Raw genomic sequence first — 16,492 nt, 5'->3', positions numbered from 1 at the left:
ATATTGAAAATCTTAGCATAGCTACAGGCACATTTCACTGTAGATCAGGAAATCGGGAAAATCTAGCATCTATACAAGTTTTTTTAGCTTACAGAGAACCACCAAAGACGCCAAAGAATTGGGCATTTATTTTAAATCTGCCCTCCTTTTCTGCTTGGGGAAGTTTTTCACTAGATTTCCAAACATGATTGTAAAAATTGACTTTAATTCAGCCACGAGAGAATTGTCGAGGCCAGGCATTGATGTTGGGCAGTATGGCCTGGCGTGCAGTCAAAATTGTAGTTCATTGCAAAGATAAAGGGAATAAATAAGAGCGAGGTCAGTCAAGTTCTTCCCCATCAAAATTGCAAAATTATTTCCTTATGGACTTTGCTTCATGCACCGGGGGATGGTTATTTTAAAAAAGTAATAAAAATAGACCAGACCATTACTTTTCATTCAGACTGCTAAATAATGTGCTCCAGTGTCAATTGCTAGTGTGCTTTATTCCATTTTAGCTGACTCTTGGCATTGCACATGGTGATCTTAGTGTGCAGTTGCTTATTGATGTAAACCCAATCATATTTCTGCTTCTAGATGCTGTTGACAAAGAGCTTGTGTGGCCCCACACATGACATTTACATTTTCTGCATTTAGCAGACGCTTTTATCCAAAGCGACTTACAGTAATGTGACAGTATATTGTCTAAGCAATTGACGGTTAGTGGCCTTGCTCAAGGGCCCAACAGTGGCAATCTGAAAGTGGTGGGGCTTGAACCAGTGACCTTTCGATTACTAGTCCACTACCTTAACCGCTAGGCTACAACTGCCTACAACTTCCGAACTGAGCTATTGTTGCTCCCCATCTACTTGGCAATAACAGCACTGATAGTTGACAAGGAGAGCTCTAGTAGGGCTGAAGAATGTTGATCATGTGATCATGTTAACAGTTATTGAGCTCTATAGTAGCTACTACACAGCAGTGATCATCTATGGACGTTACATTCCTGTATACATGATTTTGTGCACCTGTTAGCTACTGGTGAATCCACTACTTTAAACAGACGTGATTTGTAATTGGCTGACCTTGCAGGGCCTTTCCAGTGGGGCCAGGTTTGCTTGCAGAGCATCTTGTAGCGCTCGAGGCAGGGCTCGTAAGCCTGACGGAAGGCATATCCTGCCCGTCTAACGCGTACATTCTCCATCAGGCCCAGATAGCGCACCTGATGGCAGACCAGTGAATCGGTGAAGATCTGAGCTGCCTTCTTATCATTTGGTTTGATGCATCTGGAAACACACACATGACAAAAGATATTACAGTATGTTTCTTTATTTATGTATGGAATTCAAGATACCAAAAATAAGTCAATTTCAGTCAATATAGTCATTAGGTATACAATGGTATTAAATAAGGCAGGATTTGGGTTGGCAGGCTAACTTTAGGAGTTACTCTGGTTTATCATGATCAAAAAAGTGGTTCAGCATCTACCCTGCTCAGTAACCATGGTTACTTATCACTTATTCTGCTCTAGAGTGGGGGACGTTGTGGTTTAGTTTTGGTGAATAAGGCTTTATTTTATTTATTTTAACATCATTTTTTACACACTTGGGTTACATTAATGACAGAACAGCTAGTTACCGGTTACACAAGATTCATTTATGGACAATTTTGTATCTCCAATTCACCTCACTATCATGTCTTTGGACTGTGGGAGGAAACCAGAGCTCCCAGAGGAAACCCACGCAGACACTGGGAGAACATGCAAACTCCACACAGAAAGGACTCAGACCGCTCTACCTGGGAATCGAACCCAGGACCTTCTTGTCGTGAGGCGACAGTGAGCCACCCAGGTGAATGAGGCTTAAACCAATAAAAATGGATTAGATTTTTATTGATAATAAATTATATGGCACTTGGGTGGTGCAGCAGTCTATTACACTGGCCCACCATTGCTGAGATCTGGGTTTGAATCTCAATGGTGCTATTGGCCAGCCAGGCAAAGTGGGTTGGCTGAAGCCCTGCAATGGATTGGTGACCTGTCCAGTGTTTCCTGATAGAATATGACCTGTCATGGCCCTGACTAAGATAAAGAGGTTGGTGAAAATAAAAACACTGTTTTTCTAAAGTAATATTTTTATTTGCCAGGATAAAAGTGAACCCAGCTGTTTTTTAAAATGCTTATTATGTAAAGCATTGTTTGAGGTAAAGCCCTTTCTATTTGGGAGTGATAAAGACTCACCTGATGTAGTTAGGATTCTTGGTCAGTAGATCCTTCATAAGTGAGCCCACTGAAGCTTTGAACTGGAATCCAGCTGTAGGAGGCCTCTTTAAGTTAACCTTGGCAGGGTTGCCCTCTGGGAACAGTAATTTCATCAGGCTGTGGTTGGCCTTGTACATAGCCTGAGACAGGTCTCTGTAGAGCAGGTCATTGTTTTTGTCTACAAAGCCCTCTACCCGATACAGCACCTGCACAGGGAGTTACAAATGACAGTGTTTTTCCCCTTAAAATAGTTATTGGTTTAGTCTAACCAAGAAAATATTTCTAAAATTGTCAACAGTGTGCCAAAAATACATTTTATAGTAACATGTTTTATTGCATGGACGTGGCTCACCATATTTAGCTAGTTTAAGCACACAGATCCCGACTTGCGTTTTTCACTTTACTGGACTGCACCTATCTACACTTAAATTACACCAAATGGTGGAAACACTGAATTTGGTGGAACTTCCGTTTCAAAAACTTGAGCTTATTCAGTGCAGAATGCTCATAAATGGCGTTGCATTGCAGTTAGGGGTTATACACACATTCACATTATACATTCAGTAAAATATGAACATTTATTTATTTATTAGGAATGCCATGTTTTACACACTTTGGTTACATTCATGATAGGACAAGTAATTACTTGTTACACATGATTCATCAGTTCAAGTCTTTAATGTCATACATAGTCATGAACATTTTTGTACCTCAAGGGTATCTTTGGACTGTGGGAGAAAAACAGGTGCTCCAGGAGGAAACCCACGCAGACACAGGGAGAACATGCAAGATCCACACAGAAAGGACCCAGACCACTTCACCTAGGGATCAAACCCAGGACCTTCTTGCCGTGAGGCGGCAGTGCTACCCACCGAGCCACCCCAGTAAAATATCAATAATTCCTGAGGCAAATTTATTTATGGATGTATTCAGTTTAGCCACATGTTTGACACATACAGGGGTTGGACAATGAAACTGAAACACCTGTCATTTTAGTGTGGAAGGTTTCATGGCTAAATTGGACCAGTCTGGTGGCCAATCTTCATTAATTGCACATTGCACCAGTAAGAGCAGAGTGTGAAGGTTCAATTAGCAGGGTAAGAGCACAGTTTTGCTCAAAATATTGCAATGCACACAACATTATGGGTGACATACCAGAGTTCAAAAGAGGACAAATTGTTGGTGCACGTCTTGCTGGCGCATCTGTGACCAAGACAGCAAGTCTTTGTGATGTATCAAGAGCCACGGTATCCAGGGTAATGTCAGCATACCACCAAGAAGGACAAACCACATCCAACAGGATTAACTGTGGACGCAAGAGGAAGCTGTCTGAAAGGGATGTTCGGGTGCTAACCCGGATTGTATCCAAAAAACATAAAACCACGGCTGCCCAAATCACGGCAGAATTAAATGTGCACCTCAACTCTCCTGTTTCCACCAGAACTGTCCGTCGGGAGCTCCACAGGGTCAATATACACGGCCGGGCTGCTATAGCCAAACCTTTGGTCACTCGTGCCAATGCCAAACGTCGGTTTCAATGGTGCAAGGAGCGCAAATCTTGGGCTGTGGACAATGTGAAGCATGTAATGTTCTCTGATGAGTCCACCTTTACTGTTTTCCCCACATCCGGGAGAGTTACGGTGTGGAGAAGTCCCAAAGAAGCATACCACCCAGACTGTTGCATGCCCAGAGTGAAGCATGGGGGTGGATCAGTGATGGTTTGGGCTGCCATATCATGGCATTCCCTTGGCCCAATACTTGTGCTAGATGGGCGCGTCACTGCCAAGGACTACCGGACCATTCTGGAGGACCATGTGCATCCAATGGTTCAAACATTGTATCCTGAAGGCGGTGCCGTGTATCAGGATGACAATCCACCAATACACACAGCAAGACTGGTGAAAGATTGGTTTGATGAACATGAAAGTGAAGTTGAACATCTCCCATGGCCTGCACAGTCACCAGATCTAAATATTATTGAGCCACTTTGGGGTGTTTTGGAGAAGCGAGTCAGGAAACGTTTTCCTCCACCAGCATCACGTAGTGACCTGGCCACTATCGCAAGAAGAATGGCTTAAAATCCCTCTGACCACTGTGCAGGACTTGTATGTGTCATTTCCAAGACGAATTGACGCTGTATTGGCTGCAAAAGGAGGCCCTACACCATACTAATACATTATTGTGGTCTAAAACCAGGTGTTTCAGTTTCATTGTCCAACCCCTGTATATGTGTCATTTATTACAGGACAGGTGTTATAGTTCAGTATGTTACTCGTTCTCTGTATTAATATTTTGGGTCTATCTATATTTATGGCTCCAGGATAAGTTAGAACTGTTTGGGTGAGAATTTCTTTTATGGTTCCAGGTACATGTAGCTGCTGTCTCTTTTGTGTATTTGGGGAATTTTTGTGTTTTATTATGATGAGTGTTCGTCAGGTTTCTGTGAGGCAAATAAATTACTTTGCATAGACTAATGTATCATTGATGTATGTGTGTGTGTGTGTGCACGGTCAAACCTTGCCAGCGTAATGCTGGATCCGGAAGCAGTTGTGAGGCAAACTGTGGTCAGTGAGGAACTTTGAGTTTTTGCTTAGGCGGCTCTCAAAGTGCTGATGTTCAGCGCAAACGGTGTTCAGCTTGTCCAAGAAGGTCTCGTCTGTCACTGTGCCCGGCCTCAGACACTCCTCATCGAGCATGGCCAGGATCCCGTTCTTGTTCTAAGATATAAATGGATTAAAGAAAAATAAGCTGAAGTGAAACACATGATCATAGTGTGTATCAGACATATTGTTAAATAAAGATAATTTTACCGCACTTACATTTTCAATCAGGTCACAGATTATGGCATTGTTAAAATAGTCAATGTTGGTCCATTCAATGCCCTGTAATAAAAAAGAAACAAAGGTAAAGAGGTTGTGTGTTTGCGTCTTTGTATTTTTACAACCCTACTGCAACTGTTGGACAAAACTGATCATTAGTGACAGATTATTAATCATGATTTTGTTTAATTACATATCAAATATATGTCAGACTTTTCATTTAAGCATAATTCATTCTTTTTTACTTATACTTCCTTGTGAAGCTATTTAGGTATAAAGCTGTGAATTACTGGGTCACATTTTCCAAACATTAGCATTTTTAGACATTTACCCTGTTCAGAGTTACTTTTACATGAGAAAAGTCAGATAATTTGAATTTAAAGTCTTATGCAAAACTCTGGACCGGGTTAATTCCATGTTTTGTTAATATTTGTTAATAAAAGTGAAAATGAGTCAATACGTTCTGTATACAAAGCAAACTTAAATATGATATTTAGGTTTGCCATGTGACAAATTTGCATTTGCCATATTCAGGGGTCTAAGCACTGAAGATGAAGGAACCCTATATTTTTTGTTAGGATTTTCCCCTCAGATAAACTGTAAGTTGTACAGATATGAGACTTGGTCAACAGGTAGTTCCTCCCACTACTCAAGCGCTCAAACTCAGCCCCATTGGCCTGATGATGGTGCTATGCGTAGCCTCAGTCTTCGAGGTGAATATCTTCTACTCTGTGTGGCGTAAAGATAAAATTCTTTGTTCCCCATCAAAAAAAAGCCTCAAAAAACATATAGCTCTGCCCACTCAGATTCAAAGCCTAATTTGCATTATATTCAAAATCATACAAATTTTTGAGCACAAACTAGTCTCTGGATTTTCACCACACATACACAGATCTGGTATCAAAATAACCCTGAGAACCTGAACTTTATCAGAAAATGCTGGAATTCTGTATATCGTCATCGCCAGATGCCAATTAAAACCATGGGTGGAGCAAGGCAAGCATAAAGCTCAAATATACTGCTCTAACTCAACTCAGCATTGCACTGACTCTCAAGCACATAACATAGGAGGTTCACAGATTATGGCAAATATACAGTAGTTAAATATAAATGCTAGGTGGCACTGTAACATTCAAAATAATGTTACACAAACCAAGACGTCCGATTGACATACAATTTGGCATAGTGCTTCTGTGTCATATGCTTATTCAGGAACACACGTATAGGGCCACATTGGACTTATTAGTGCTTTGGACCTGGAAAAATCGCTGGCTATAATATGTTTTATTTTGCTTGTATAGAATTTCTCATATACGTGTACGGCGCCCCTGGAGCAGAGAGGGTTAAGGGCCTTGCTCAACAGTGGCTGCATGGCAGAGCTGGGGATTCGAACTTTCAACCTTTTAACTGATCGCTACTCACTAGGCTATCACTGTCCCAAATGTTAACTTTAGCCAGTTAACAGTACTTTTACTTCACAAAATCAACAAAATAGATAATCTCTCCTGTGTCAAAACATGCTGCATAAGAATGTATGGCCAAATGTATTTTTAATTATATTTAGTGATGCCATAATAAGACCATTACATTACACTTACATAAGGTACAAACAAACTCCAGAAAGTGCTGTTAGAATAGTCTTTCCACACAATAAACTTAGAGATAACACAATAATAATAAGAACAATAAATTATAGACTACATTCTAATAGCCCTGCCAGAGAAGTCAAGTAAAATCTAATTTATTTGTATAGCACTTTTTACAACAGATGTTCCAAAGCAACTTTACAGAATCTAGGACTGACAGACCAAAAACCCCTGTTAAGGAAGTCGATGGTGACAATGGCCTGAATAATTTGAATGATTAAGATTCATACAAATTATACATATATACATAAAATAATAAAAAATGTAAGAAAGAAGTTACAGCCTGCATATACTGTATTTTACATACATGTATTGTTAAGCCCAGATTGGCACAGTGTTCAAACAGTTGACTTTAATACTATATCCAAATGTCTTTTCAGTTAGTTAAATAGTTCCAAAACTTTCATTACTCTTACTCAGTAATGCATTTTTCCTTGCATAAAAAACAACCCACATTTTAACTGCAACTGTAATAGATTTTTATTTGGTAAATCACATTTCAACTGAGGTGTTTACACACAAGCCCATCACTTTAAATAGTGGGTTTTAAGACTGGATAATAAACTACAGTCCAAAAGCCACGGCAAGAGAAATAGCAAATATGTTTTCATCAATTCCACCAAACAGTTTATGAGCTCCATCTGCCAGGGCTGAATAACAAGTACTACTCACAACATGGTCCACAGCAAATGTAATGAGCTGGAAAATCGCTGTAGGCCAATTAGACGATGTGAAAAGCTTCAGGAGGAAAAGGTTAAGTGAGAGAGTATGGGGTAGGTGGTACAAAGAGGAAAATGTACATTGCGGACTGGGTGGATTTCTCCCCAGATCACTGTGCTCCTCCCCAGTGTTCAGCACAGTGGTATTTTCCCATGTACTGGCCTGGCATTGGGCCAGGGAGTGGAATATCACATTGTGGAGGTCATGGCTGCGTTAGGGCACATACTTCGAGATCGGAAAGCAAACACAGACCCTAAAACCCTCAGGGACAAGTGTGTTTACCCATAGTGCAGTGAGAAATCACTTCCATCCTCACACTCACAGAGCAGGAGTTAAGCAACACTCGGATGGAAGAGCAGATGCTTTTGCAAGCAAGAGAGCTTAAATCTAATGATAAAGCAAACATTTTTAGAAACCTGTTTCTAAGGTACATTCCATTCTCACAGGCTAATGAGACGCCTTCTCCAAAATACAACTAGTTATTAATATAGTAAAAAGAAATTTGTCTTTAAACATGTATTTAGTAGTAGAAGAACCAGTATCTCACCTCACGAACATACTCCTCCTGTTCCTCACGCAGGGTGAGCTCAATGAAGATCTGCTGAAGCTTCTCATTGCAGTAATTGATGATGAACTGCTCAAAACTGTTGTCCTGTGAGATAAACCACACTCAGTATAAGGCCTGACATTTGAACTGCATGTTTACAGAAGTATTTTAGATCCACAGCAGCCAAAACACAAAGCACTGCAAACTGTAACTGATACAGCTGGCTACCAAGCACAGCACTCCTTCAAGCAGCTTGTTTTAGAGGGTCTAATCAAATGTTTCATGATTTATTTTCATGAACAATTAAACCATGTTTACTGTAAGATTTATTATTTTATTACAAAAATGCAGTCAATTATATACCTTTTTTCTTTCATCTGCTCCCGTATTTTGGGGGCACCACCATTGCTCCGCAGTTGGAAACCACCACCCCGCCCCCAAACCTCTGCAGGTCTACATGCTAGACTGCCCGACAGCACTACTGAGATTTGGGGTTGGAGATGAGCTAGTGTGTTTTGCCACTGCACCACCCGAGCGCTTGGACAAGTATATACACACAGCATAGATTATATATTTAGTTTTGTAGAAAATTCTATTAAATGTTATTTTACTCTAAAGTGATTCTGATTGACTATAGCTGGTGACTTTGTGACTGTGCCAGCTAAGTCCATACCTTGATAAGTCCAGATAAGTTACAGAGCATTGAACTGTGGTCTTTTGCCAATATTGGTAGGGAACTGTCCCAGTAGCTGAAAGAAAATGTATATTTTGACCCCTAATATAAAACCCCCCACAATATTTTGTTAAAACAAATGTATCCAATCAAGCATGTTTTAATAATCTGTAACCAGTAAAATGCATCAGTACAGTTCTGTCATGAGTAATGATCAGCAGCACTTCATGTTAAAGGTTTATAATGATGGTTTTGTTAGATAAAGCTTAATTTGTATCATGTTAGAAGATCAGCTTAGAATTCCTTGGTTGGTCTACAATGTACAGTAGTTATTTCAAATTGTATACACTACAATTACCAAATCAGAAGGGTGACGGTTAACATGTGCTTCCTTTGACATGTAAGGACACCTAATTTACATTTATATTTTCAGTGTTTAGCAGACGCTTTATCCAAAGTGACATACAGTATACAGTCTAAGCAATTGAGGGTTAAGGGCCTTGCTCAAGGACCCAACAGTGGCAACCTGGCAATGGTGGGGTTTAAACCAGCGGCCTTCTCATTACTAGTCCAGTACCTTAACTGCTAGGCTGCAACTGCCCTTGTTTTACACAGCAAGTTGGAAAGACCAACACACTAGGGTACCCATTTCTCTACAAACAAGCCCACTGATGCTCGAGATTAACCAGTATGAACAGAAGGAATGTACCCCCCTCCCAACAATGTCAACAACTCTCCTTGTTGTTGATAGAGAGATAAAGAGGCTATAGCACCAATGGGGCTAGAGTTCCTCAGGTCCTGACGCTGACAATATAAGCACGGTTTTCTTTTCTGTTTGCATCACTTAAGGAATTCAGTTGCAAAACCTCCTGCAGGAGCCTTAAAAGATAAGGATAAACACCAGGGAGGGTGTTTTGTCTCTTCAGCTGAAAGACGTCCGTGTTAGCCATGTACGACAGACCAAATCCACTGCAAAGACAAGTGCAACTGGAGTCCCTTTGGATTTGGTTTGTAGATTTTAACTCCAGCCATTAAGGTGTAAAATAGCCCCAACACAATCATGAGTCATTCTTTGGGCCAAAATGGGGCGCTGCCTATTATAACTGATGCACTTATGTCGGGTACATTAACCACACATGGCCTGACAGTGGTGTGAACTCTGTGGCCTAGCAATGCTGAGAAAATGCTAAATTAAACTAGGATTAAAGAAACTAGAATTAAAGCATGCACACTGCGACAGCATGACCTTAGAGGACTACTTACTCCTTCCTGTTGCCCAAAACAACACCATACAACGACATTAAAGAGAGAGGAAGACAGTCAAAGAGTAAAGAAATAAAATAAGACAAATAAAGACAAAAACAAACAGGTGAATGTTACTATCACTTTGTGGCACAGCACAGTGTTGACATGGCTAAGGACAAACCAATATGTAGTAAAAGTACATTCGTGACATTTAAACAATTGTACAAAATCTGAAGGAACTAGTGCATGAGAGCATAGTATTGTATATCTTGCTAAGGTGACACCAACAGCACCATATTTAATGCTATAAGAGATGAAAAAGAATATAAAGGCAAAACTGAAAGACCTGCAGAAATATCTATGATCTGCCAAATAACTAAAAAAGGGAGTGGAGGTCTTAAGAATAAGAACTTTATAAGAACAAGATAATTTGGCATAAGATATTATTATCTTTGGCTTAAGATAAGTTGGCATAACCTGCCACTAAAGTTTGCCTTCACATTTGGTCCAATCAACTGCTACAGGTCAGGTCAGGTTATTATTATGCCAAAGTTTGAAAGGTTCACAAATTTTTCCTCTCTACTGTAAGTGCTGAATCTAGAGGTTGCATGTTCTAGTGTTTGGCTTGTCTCCTACACAGTAGTTAATTAACCAAACAAGAGTTGTTGTTACTTCCTCCACCATACCCCAACAATCCTGAATAGAAATAGCAGATTAAACACAGTAACCCAAGTCTAATACAACAACACACAGATCACTCCTCCATGATCACCTTACCTCAAAGATCTCAAAGCCATAAATATCCAGCACCCCCATAACCTTCTTCCTAGATTTGGTTTGAGCCTAAACATAAAGGATTGAGAAAAACATAGTAAAACCATTTAAATCAGTGTAAGTGTAAATCAGTGTAAAAATTAGAGATCATACCTTGATGCTTTCATTGATTCGATTCACCAGCCAACTGAACATTCGGCTGTATAAATTTTTGGCAAGTGCGTCGCGAGCATAATAGGCCTGGAATACACAGAAAAATGTTTTTAATTATTTGCTTATTTATAGAAACATTCAGCTGTAGGACTGCAATAAATATTTGAAATATATTACATAACGCAAAAATAAAATACAAAAACGTAATCAAAGTAAGGAGAAGTAGTTAAGGAATAATAAATACCTTTAAAAATACCAATAAATTATATAAAATATTTGCAATTTTGGGTTTGTCAGTGACAATTCAACAGTTTTTGGTACACGGACGGAGATGCTAGCTGGCATGCTAGCAGGTTGTGTTGCCTTAGCCCATTGATTTGAATGGCCAACTCCGTTAGCTTAGTAGGCTGAAATTGTGGCAGTGGGCAGTGACAGTTAATGAGGCAATCGCTGCCCAACTAGAGTGTCTCAATAATCTGCCTTCAACAGTTCAGAATCCTATCTACTAATGCCTAGTTTACACTACATGATTTTTGCCCTGATTTTCGCTTGCCAACTGGTCGCTGCGTGTGAACTGTTCAACATCTCTATCTGAGTGGCTCGAGAAAAATATCTAGCATGCTAAATATCTGGATCAGTCGGGCAGCTGGCAATGAGTGTGGTGTTGAACTACAGCCAATGAGAACGGCAGATACGGGGTGAGGGGGAACCCAGGGGAGAAGATGTAAAAAATCTGAGACAGGGGCATAATATAGTTTCTATCAGAATACATTGGCACACACATACAGTATTTGTGATCTTATTGTATTTATTAACCTCCAACTGACTACAGTACAAACAATCCATGCTTTTACGCTGCACATCAGTGCCCAAACAACTTTGACCGCTCGCTTATTGTTGACGTACATTTTTGGACATGGTATCATTAAACACCTCAACACTTCTTGTGTGTGTTTTTGTAACAAAACATAGTTTGGGAGATCAGACAGACTCGCCTGTGATTCCTCCCTGTGATAGATCATGTAGTGTGAAACCCCCTATTGCAGATCAGTCGTGTAGTGTGAAATACACAACAACTTAAAAGACTCCCTAGTGCAAGAGATCCGGTTGTGTCATGTCAACTGTACAGCGACCTGAAAGACTTGAAAGTCGTCTAGTGTGAACTTGGCATTAGGCAGCAAACAGCAAGGCAGCTCACTAGAGACAGACCCATTGACTGAAGAAGATCAGTGCCATAAAAGATACGCTAAACAGTGCTAACACTGTACAAAGGTAAGCTAGATCAACCTGATAGTGAGTGGGAGGGTTAAGAGAATGAAACTAAAACATGGAACAAGAGGTGGAAATGGCCAACCTGAGCAACATTGAGTGTGGTGGACACTTTCTCCATCTTAGCCTCCACGGTGCGGAAACTGAAAGCTCGCTCCAGCACCGACTGCTCAATGCCCAGCAGCTCACACATTTCCTTCAGATCTAGAGAAATAAAAAGAGCACGGAAATGATGGGTGTGATTCAATAGTACACCAATACAAACCCCTTTCAAAAAAAATAAATCATTACATACGGGAATACCTGTCAAATACTTTGACACTAGAGACTGCATTCACCAAAATGCTGTTCTTGCTAAACATACACCATATGACCAAAAGTATGTGCACACCCAGCATGAGCTTGTTAGACATTCCATTCCAAAACCATGTCAATTAATATGAAGTTGGCCAACGCATTGTGGCTTTAACAGCCTCCTCTCATATAAGAAGGCTTTCCACAAGATTTGGGATGTGCGTTGCTAAAAACAAATACATTTATGACATAACATCTTGAGTATTTAAAGGTCAATGGCTTATACACCAGTGAGCCACAAAATTATGACCACCACCTTAAAATGTGCATGGCAATGCCTGTTTTGTAACAATTGTGCATTGTCACAGTCACTTGTAGTGCACGTGTTGAAGGCAGCAGATATGATCAGGCATAAAAACCTGAGTGAGTTTGATAAGGACCGAATCATTATAGACAGATGACTGGGTTGAAGTATCTCCCAAAGAGCTAATGAATGAGCAACCGACAGAGGTCTGAGCAGGGACAAGACAACCCACTGTTGGGCAGCCAAGACTTATTTGATACCTGAGGAGATGAATATAAGCAATGCAAGGTCAACTGGTCCATGGATTTTCACAGTGAGTCATACTCTGTATAAAGAGTCACAATATGCCCCAAGTAAATCCCTACCAGAGGTTGCATTTTGCAGTAATATTGAAGAGTAACCTTATCTAGCCTTCCTTCCCTCAGACAGGGTCCCCTGTTGGATGCCCAGCCAGTTTAGTAACACTACTATGGTTCAAACTCAAGAGCTCAAGCCCTCAGTGGGGGCAGGCTAGCATATTAGACGGCTGCACCACCCAAGCGCCCAAATACAAGTCTGATTGATAATTGCTTAAACTTTAGTATCCCATCGGTATCCCAAGTACTTACCATTCTTATCCTTTACCCGGCTCTCATCGAAGCCATTGACACGTGAGTCAGGCTTGAACTCTATATTGCCCAACTTGAGCACAGCAGCCACCAGCTCCAACACTAACTGTACCTCATCCTCCATGAATCCCACAATCTGCATGGCATTCTACAGAAGAGAAAAAAGCAACATTGTGTGGCTTGTGGCATCATCAAGGTTCGAAATCACAAGCTAATAGTGCTTTAATCATTAGGGCAAATTACTTTTTGTTGTGCCAGTCTGCTGTTAAGTAAATGACTGAAAGAATGATCATGTAAATCAAGAGTCTAACACCAAACTCCCACTGGTGTCTCAACTGGGATAAATCCCTGCTAACCGTTATTAGTGTTTTTTTTTATTAGATATTTATATAATAAGGGTAAAACAAAAGTAGTTAACCACATATGCTACAGCTAATGTGTTTCTTTAAACGTATCAAATTACGAACAGTTTGTTTAAGCACTGATAATAAGCATTCTTTTTTTCCCCACTAAAACCAAAACCCCAAGCACACTAAACAGAACACAAAGATAAAAGCATTTCACCCTAAAGACCTGACTTATTTGGAAGACTAAGGACCCACTTAAGTACTTATCCTGCCTTACACGGCTAGGCTAAGTCATGTCAGAATAATATCCTAAGATCACAGAGTAATACTTTGGTAAACATGGTCTGTTTTTCTCAGTGCGTCTATCATGCTTGTAAAACCACTAGAAAAATAAATGTTTCTGCTGAATGACTCTTTCTGTACATCTCACTATAGCTAACACTGTGATTGTTTTGACACTCTAGAATGTGATATAGTCCAAATAATACAAATAGAGTGAATATTCTTTAAGGTTACAGAGTGCAGAGAGTGGCTCTGAGAGCAAGACTAGCTGAGTGATGGCTTTCTAAATGCTGGACAGAGCTGGGCTTAGAGCTATTGTTTTGGAGAACTGTGCAACATTGTCCAGCGTGGTATTTATTTTAAACCAACTCAGCTGGAAATGAAAATCTACTTATTCTGCCCATACTGGGTTGGCATTACATCATACTCTTTGCTCATTCAATAGGAAATATTCATGCCAGTAAAAGTGAAGACAGTTTAGAGCTGGAAAGATACGGGAATGATACACCTGCATTTGAACTATTCTCTTTGTTGGAACACTGTCGCATAACATAGTGTGATCTGCTAAACAAGACTCAGGTTTATCTCACAGAAACCATAGATAAAGGTAAATCTAATCGAATGCTTATCTCATATTGACCCATTATATACAACTCGGATCACCCCAACTTAACTGTGTATTATGTGTCTGCTACTACACAGGTATTACTTTGGTAATATAGACAATAGTTTTAAAAGAATAAACAGTAAAAGTAGGAGCACTGTAGACTTTGCATAGTTACTATTCAGTTCACAACTGACACATTTTTTCTGAATTTTTCCCCCTTAACATTCCAATATAATCAATTCCAATTCCACATTGTAAATCCGCTACTGCTTACACAACACCTGATCTAATCAAAGAGAGCCAGATAACCACATGCCCCCTCTGACACATGTCCAATCTGTAGCCAGGTCTTATCACCTGCCAGTGTCGGATTGCCACACGGAGCCGTATCGTGTTCAGAGAGCCACGCTAAGCTCCTTGTGACTCCCACCCCCACTTAAGCAGATGCCCAGACCATTCATAGTGGTCTGTATATCATAGTGACAGAATAAAGAGACCCTTGTCTGACCCTCCCTCACTCAAACATGGCCAATTGTCTTTGATTGGATGTCTGGATGCCTGGCCAGGTTGATTTACCGGCATTGGTGTGCTATTGTGTTAGACTGCTGCCCCACCAAAGCGCCTGCAGAATTAATTTTCAAATATTTTGACCTCCACTCTGAGGAGCGCCGTGACTAACATCTTTTCACCTGCACGAGGTGAGTTCATATTTGGACCAGATCCCATTATCCCTCATCCCTGTGCAGGCGCCATCAATCAGCCTCTGTGCTCCTTCATTTTCTGTACAGGCTCCTCAGGCAACAAACCAGAGTCCCTACACAGTGTAAAAGACCCCACCCCCTTTTCAGTCCGGTCTTTTTCCCACCCGACACACTTTTAATGGCCAATATTGTCTGCTGCAGGCACTAAGGTTGTAGCAGAGCTGAGGTCCGAACTCGGGAGTTCAGAATCCCAGTGCTGGTGTGCTAGTGGATTATCCCACTGTGCCACCTGGGCTCACAATTACATATTTTAAACTGGCATTTTATCTTTGCACATAATAGAAGGTAATAAAAAAACACATTTGACTTAATTTGTATCCTAAAAACCATCTGCAGTAATAATAAAAAAAATTTGTAAATAAATAAATATATTGTATGTACTTTTAATATGGTATCTTTAGCAAGGTTGGTTTACAGGTCCATTAGTAGAACACATGACTGTATAAGCTCACCCTGACTGTCCTGAAGTTTGCAGCATCATCAAGCCCATTGACAGTGGCGGAATCAAGGCTGAGATAGTTATATTTGCTGAAGTCTCTGTCCAACTTTAGTTTTTCTGTTGGGGAAGGGAAAAAGAAACAAGGAGTGTGTTATACATGCACAGAAAATCAGGACCCCTTGAGACCCATAACTGGCAAAAATGTCACTATGGCAATCATGATTTCCAAAGAGCTGTGCTCTAGCTAGATATTAAATTTCCTTCAAGCACTTCTATGGTCAGATAGTGTTACAAAGTCACAGTTTGAAATTACAGCCTCTGTATTGTTAAGCATGTCAAACAATAACCACGGTCCAGTGAAGTACAAATAAAGAAGACAATGACAATAGCTGCTAACTAAAGGGTTTATCATTTAAGTAAAAGGAGCAGTTCTGTACATTCTCACACATTGGAATTATAAACCGTGTGTACATCTGTATCTCTTAAGCATGTAAACAGATTAATGTGTATATAGTCCCTTACTAAGGGTCTCGTCTGATGCTCCGGATAACAACTGGTAAAAAATATGGAAGTTCCTCTCTCCTCTTGGCTGCTTCACAACACGGGACTTTTCCAGAAGATCTATAGAAGACAAAAAAAATGTCAAAGCTTTAAACAATGCTGCTTTTCCTCCTTTAGAATGACTGATTGAGAATTACAGACTACTTATTGAATATTCAGTTCACCACCTCTATAGAGCATCTAAGACCTGAAGATAACAGCAGA

At 40.2% G+C, this 16,492-nt stretch overlaps 1 protein-coding gene across 4 annotated transcripts in view; it reads right to left on the bottom strand.

Annotated features, from left to right (window-relative positions):
• myo1b (myosin IB) overlaps positions 1 to 16,492 on the bottom strand; it is an 83,916-nt gene that overhangs the window by 16,348 nt on the left and 51,076 nt on the right. For all 4 annotated transcript variants that reach the window (XM_063006566.1, XM_063006563.1, XM_063006564.1 and 1 more), the window contains 11 exons: positions 16,250 to 16,348; positions 15,741 to 15,844; positions 13,292 to 13,439; positions 12,171 to 12,289; positions 10,817 to 10,903; positions 10,667 to 10,732; positions 7,972 to 8,076; positions 5,059 to 5,121; positions 4,756 to 4,956; positions 2,219 to 2,445; positions 1,065 to 1,265 (listed from right to left, as the gene is read on the bottom strand). In XM_063006566.1, the coding sequence (XP_062862636.1) occupies positions 1,065 to 1,265; positions 2,219 to 2,445; positions 4,756 to 4,956; positions 5,059 to 5,121; positions 7,972 to 8,076; positions 10,667 to 10,732; positions 10,817 to 10,903; positions 12,171 to 12,289; positions 13,292 to 13,439; positions 15,741 to 15,844; positions 16,250 to 16,348 (1,420 nt within the window). The remainder of the gene's footprint in view (positions 1 to 1,064; positions 1,266 to 2,218; positions 2,446 to 4,755; positions 4,957 to 5,058; positions 5,122 to 7,971; positions 8,077 to 10,666; positions 10,733 to 10,816; positions 10,904 to 12,170; positions 12,290 to 13,291; positions 13,440 to 15,740; positions 15,845 to 16,249; positions 16,349 to 16,492) is intronic.

Source organism: Trichomycterus rosablanca, chromosome 12, assembly GCF_030014385.1.
Source record: "Trichomycterus rosablanca isolate fTriRos1 chromosome 12, fTriRos1.hap1, whole genome shotgun sequence".
In the NCBI taxonomy this organism is placed as follows: Eukaryota; Metazoa; Chordata; class Actinopteri; order Siluriformes; family Trichomycteridae; genus Trichomycterus; species Trichomycterus rosablanca.
The sequence above is the reverse complement of the archived record's forward strand: the minus strand, read 5'-3'. Positions and strand labels throughout refer to the sequence as shown.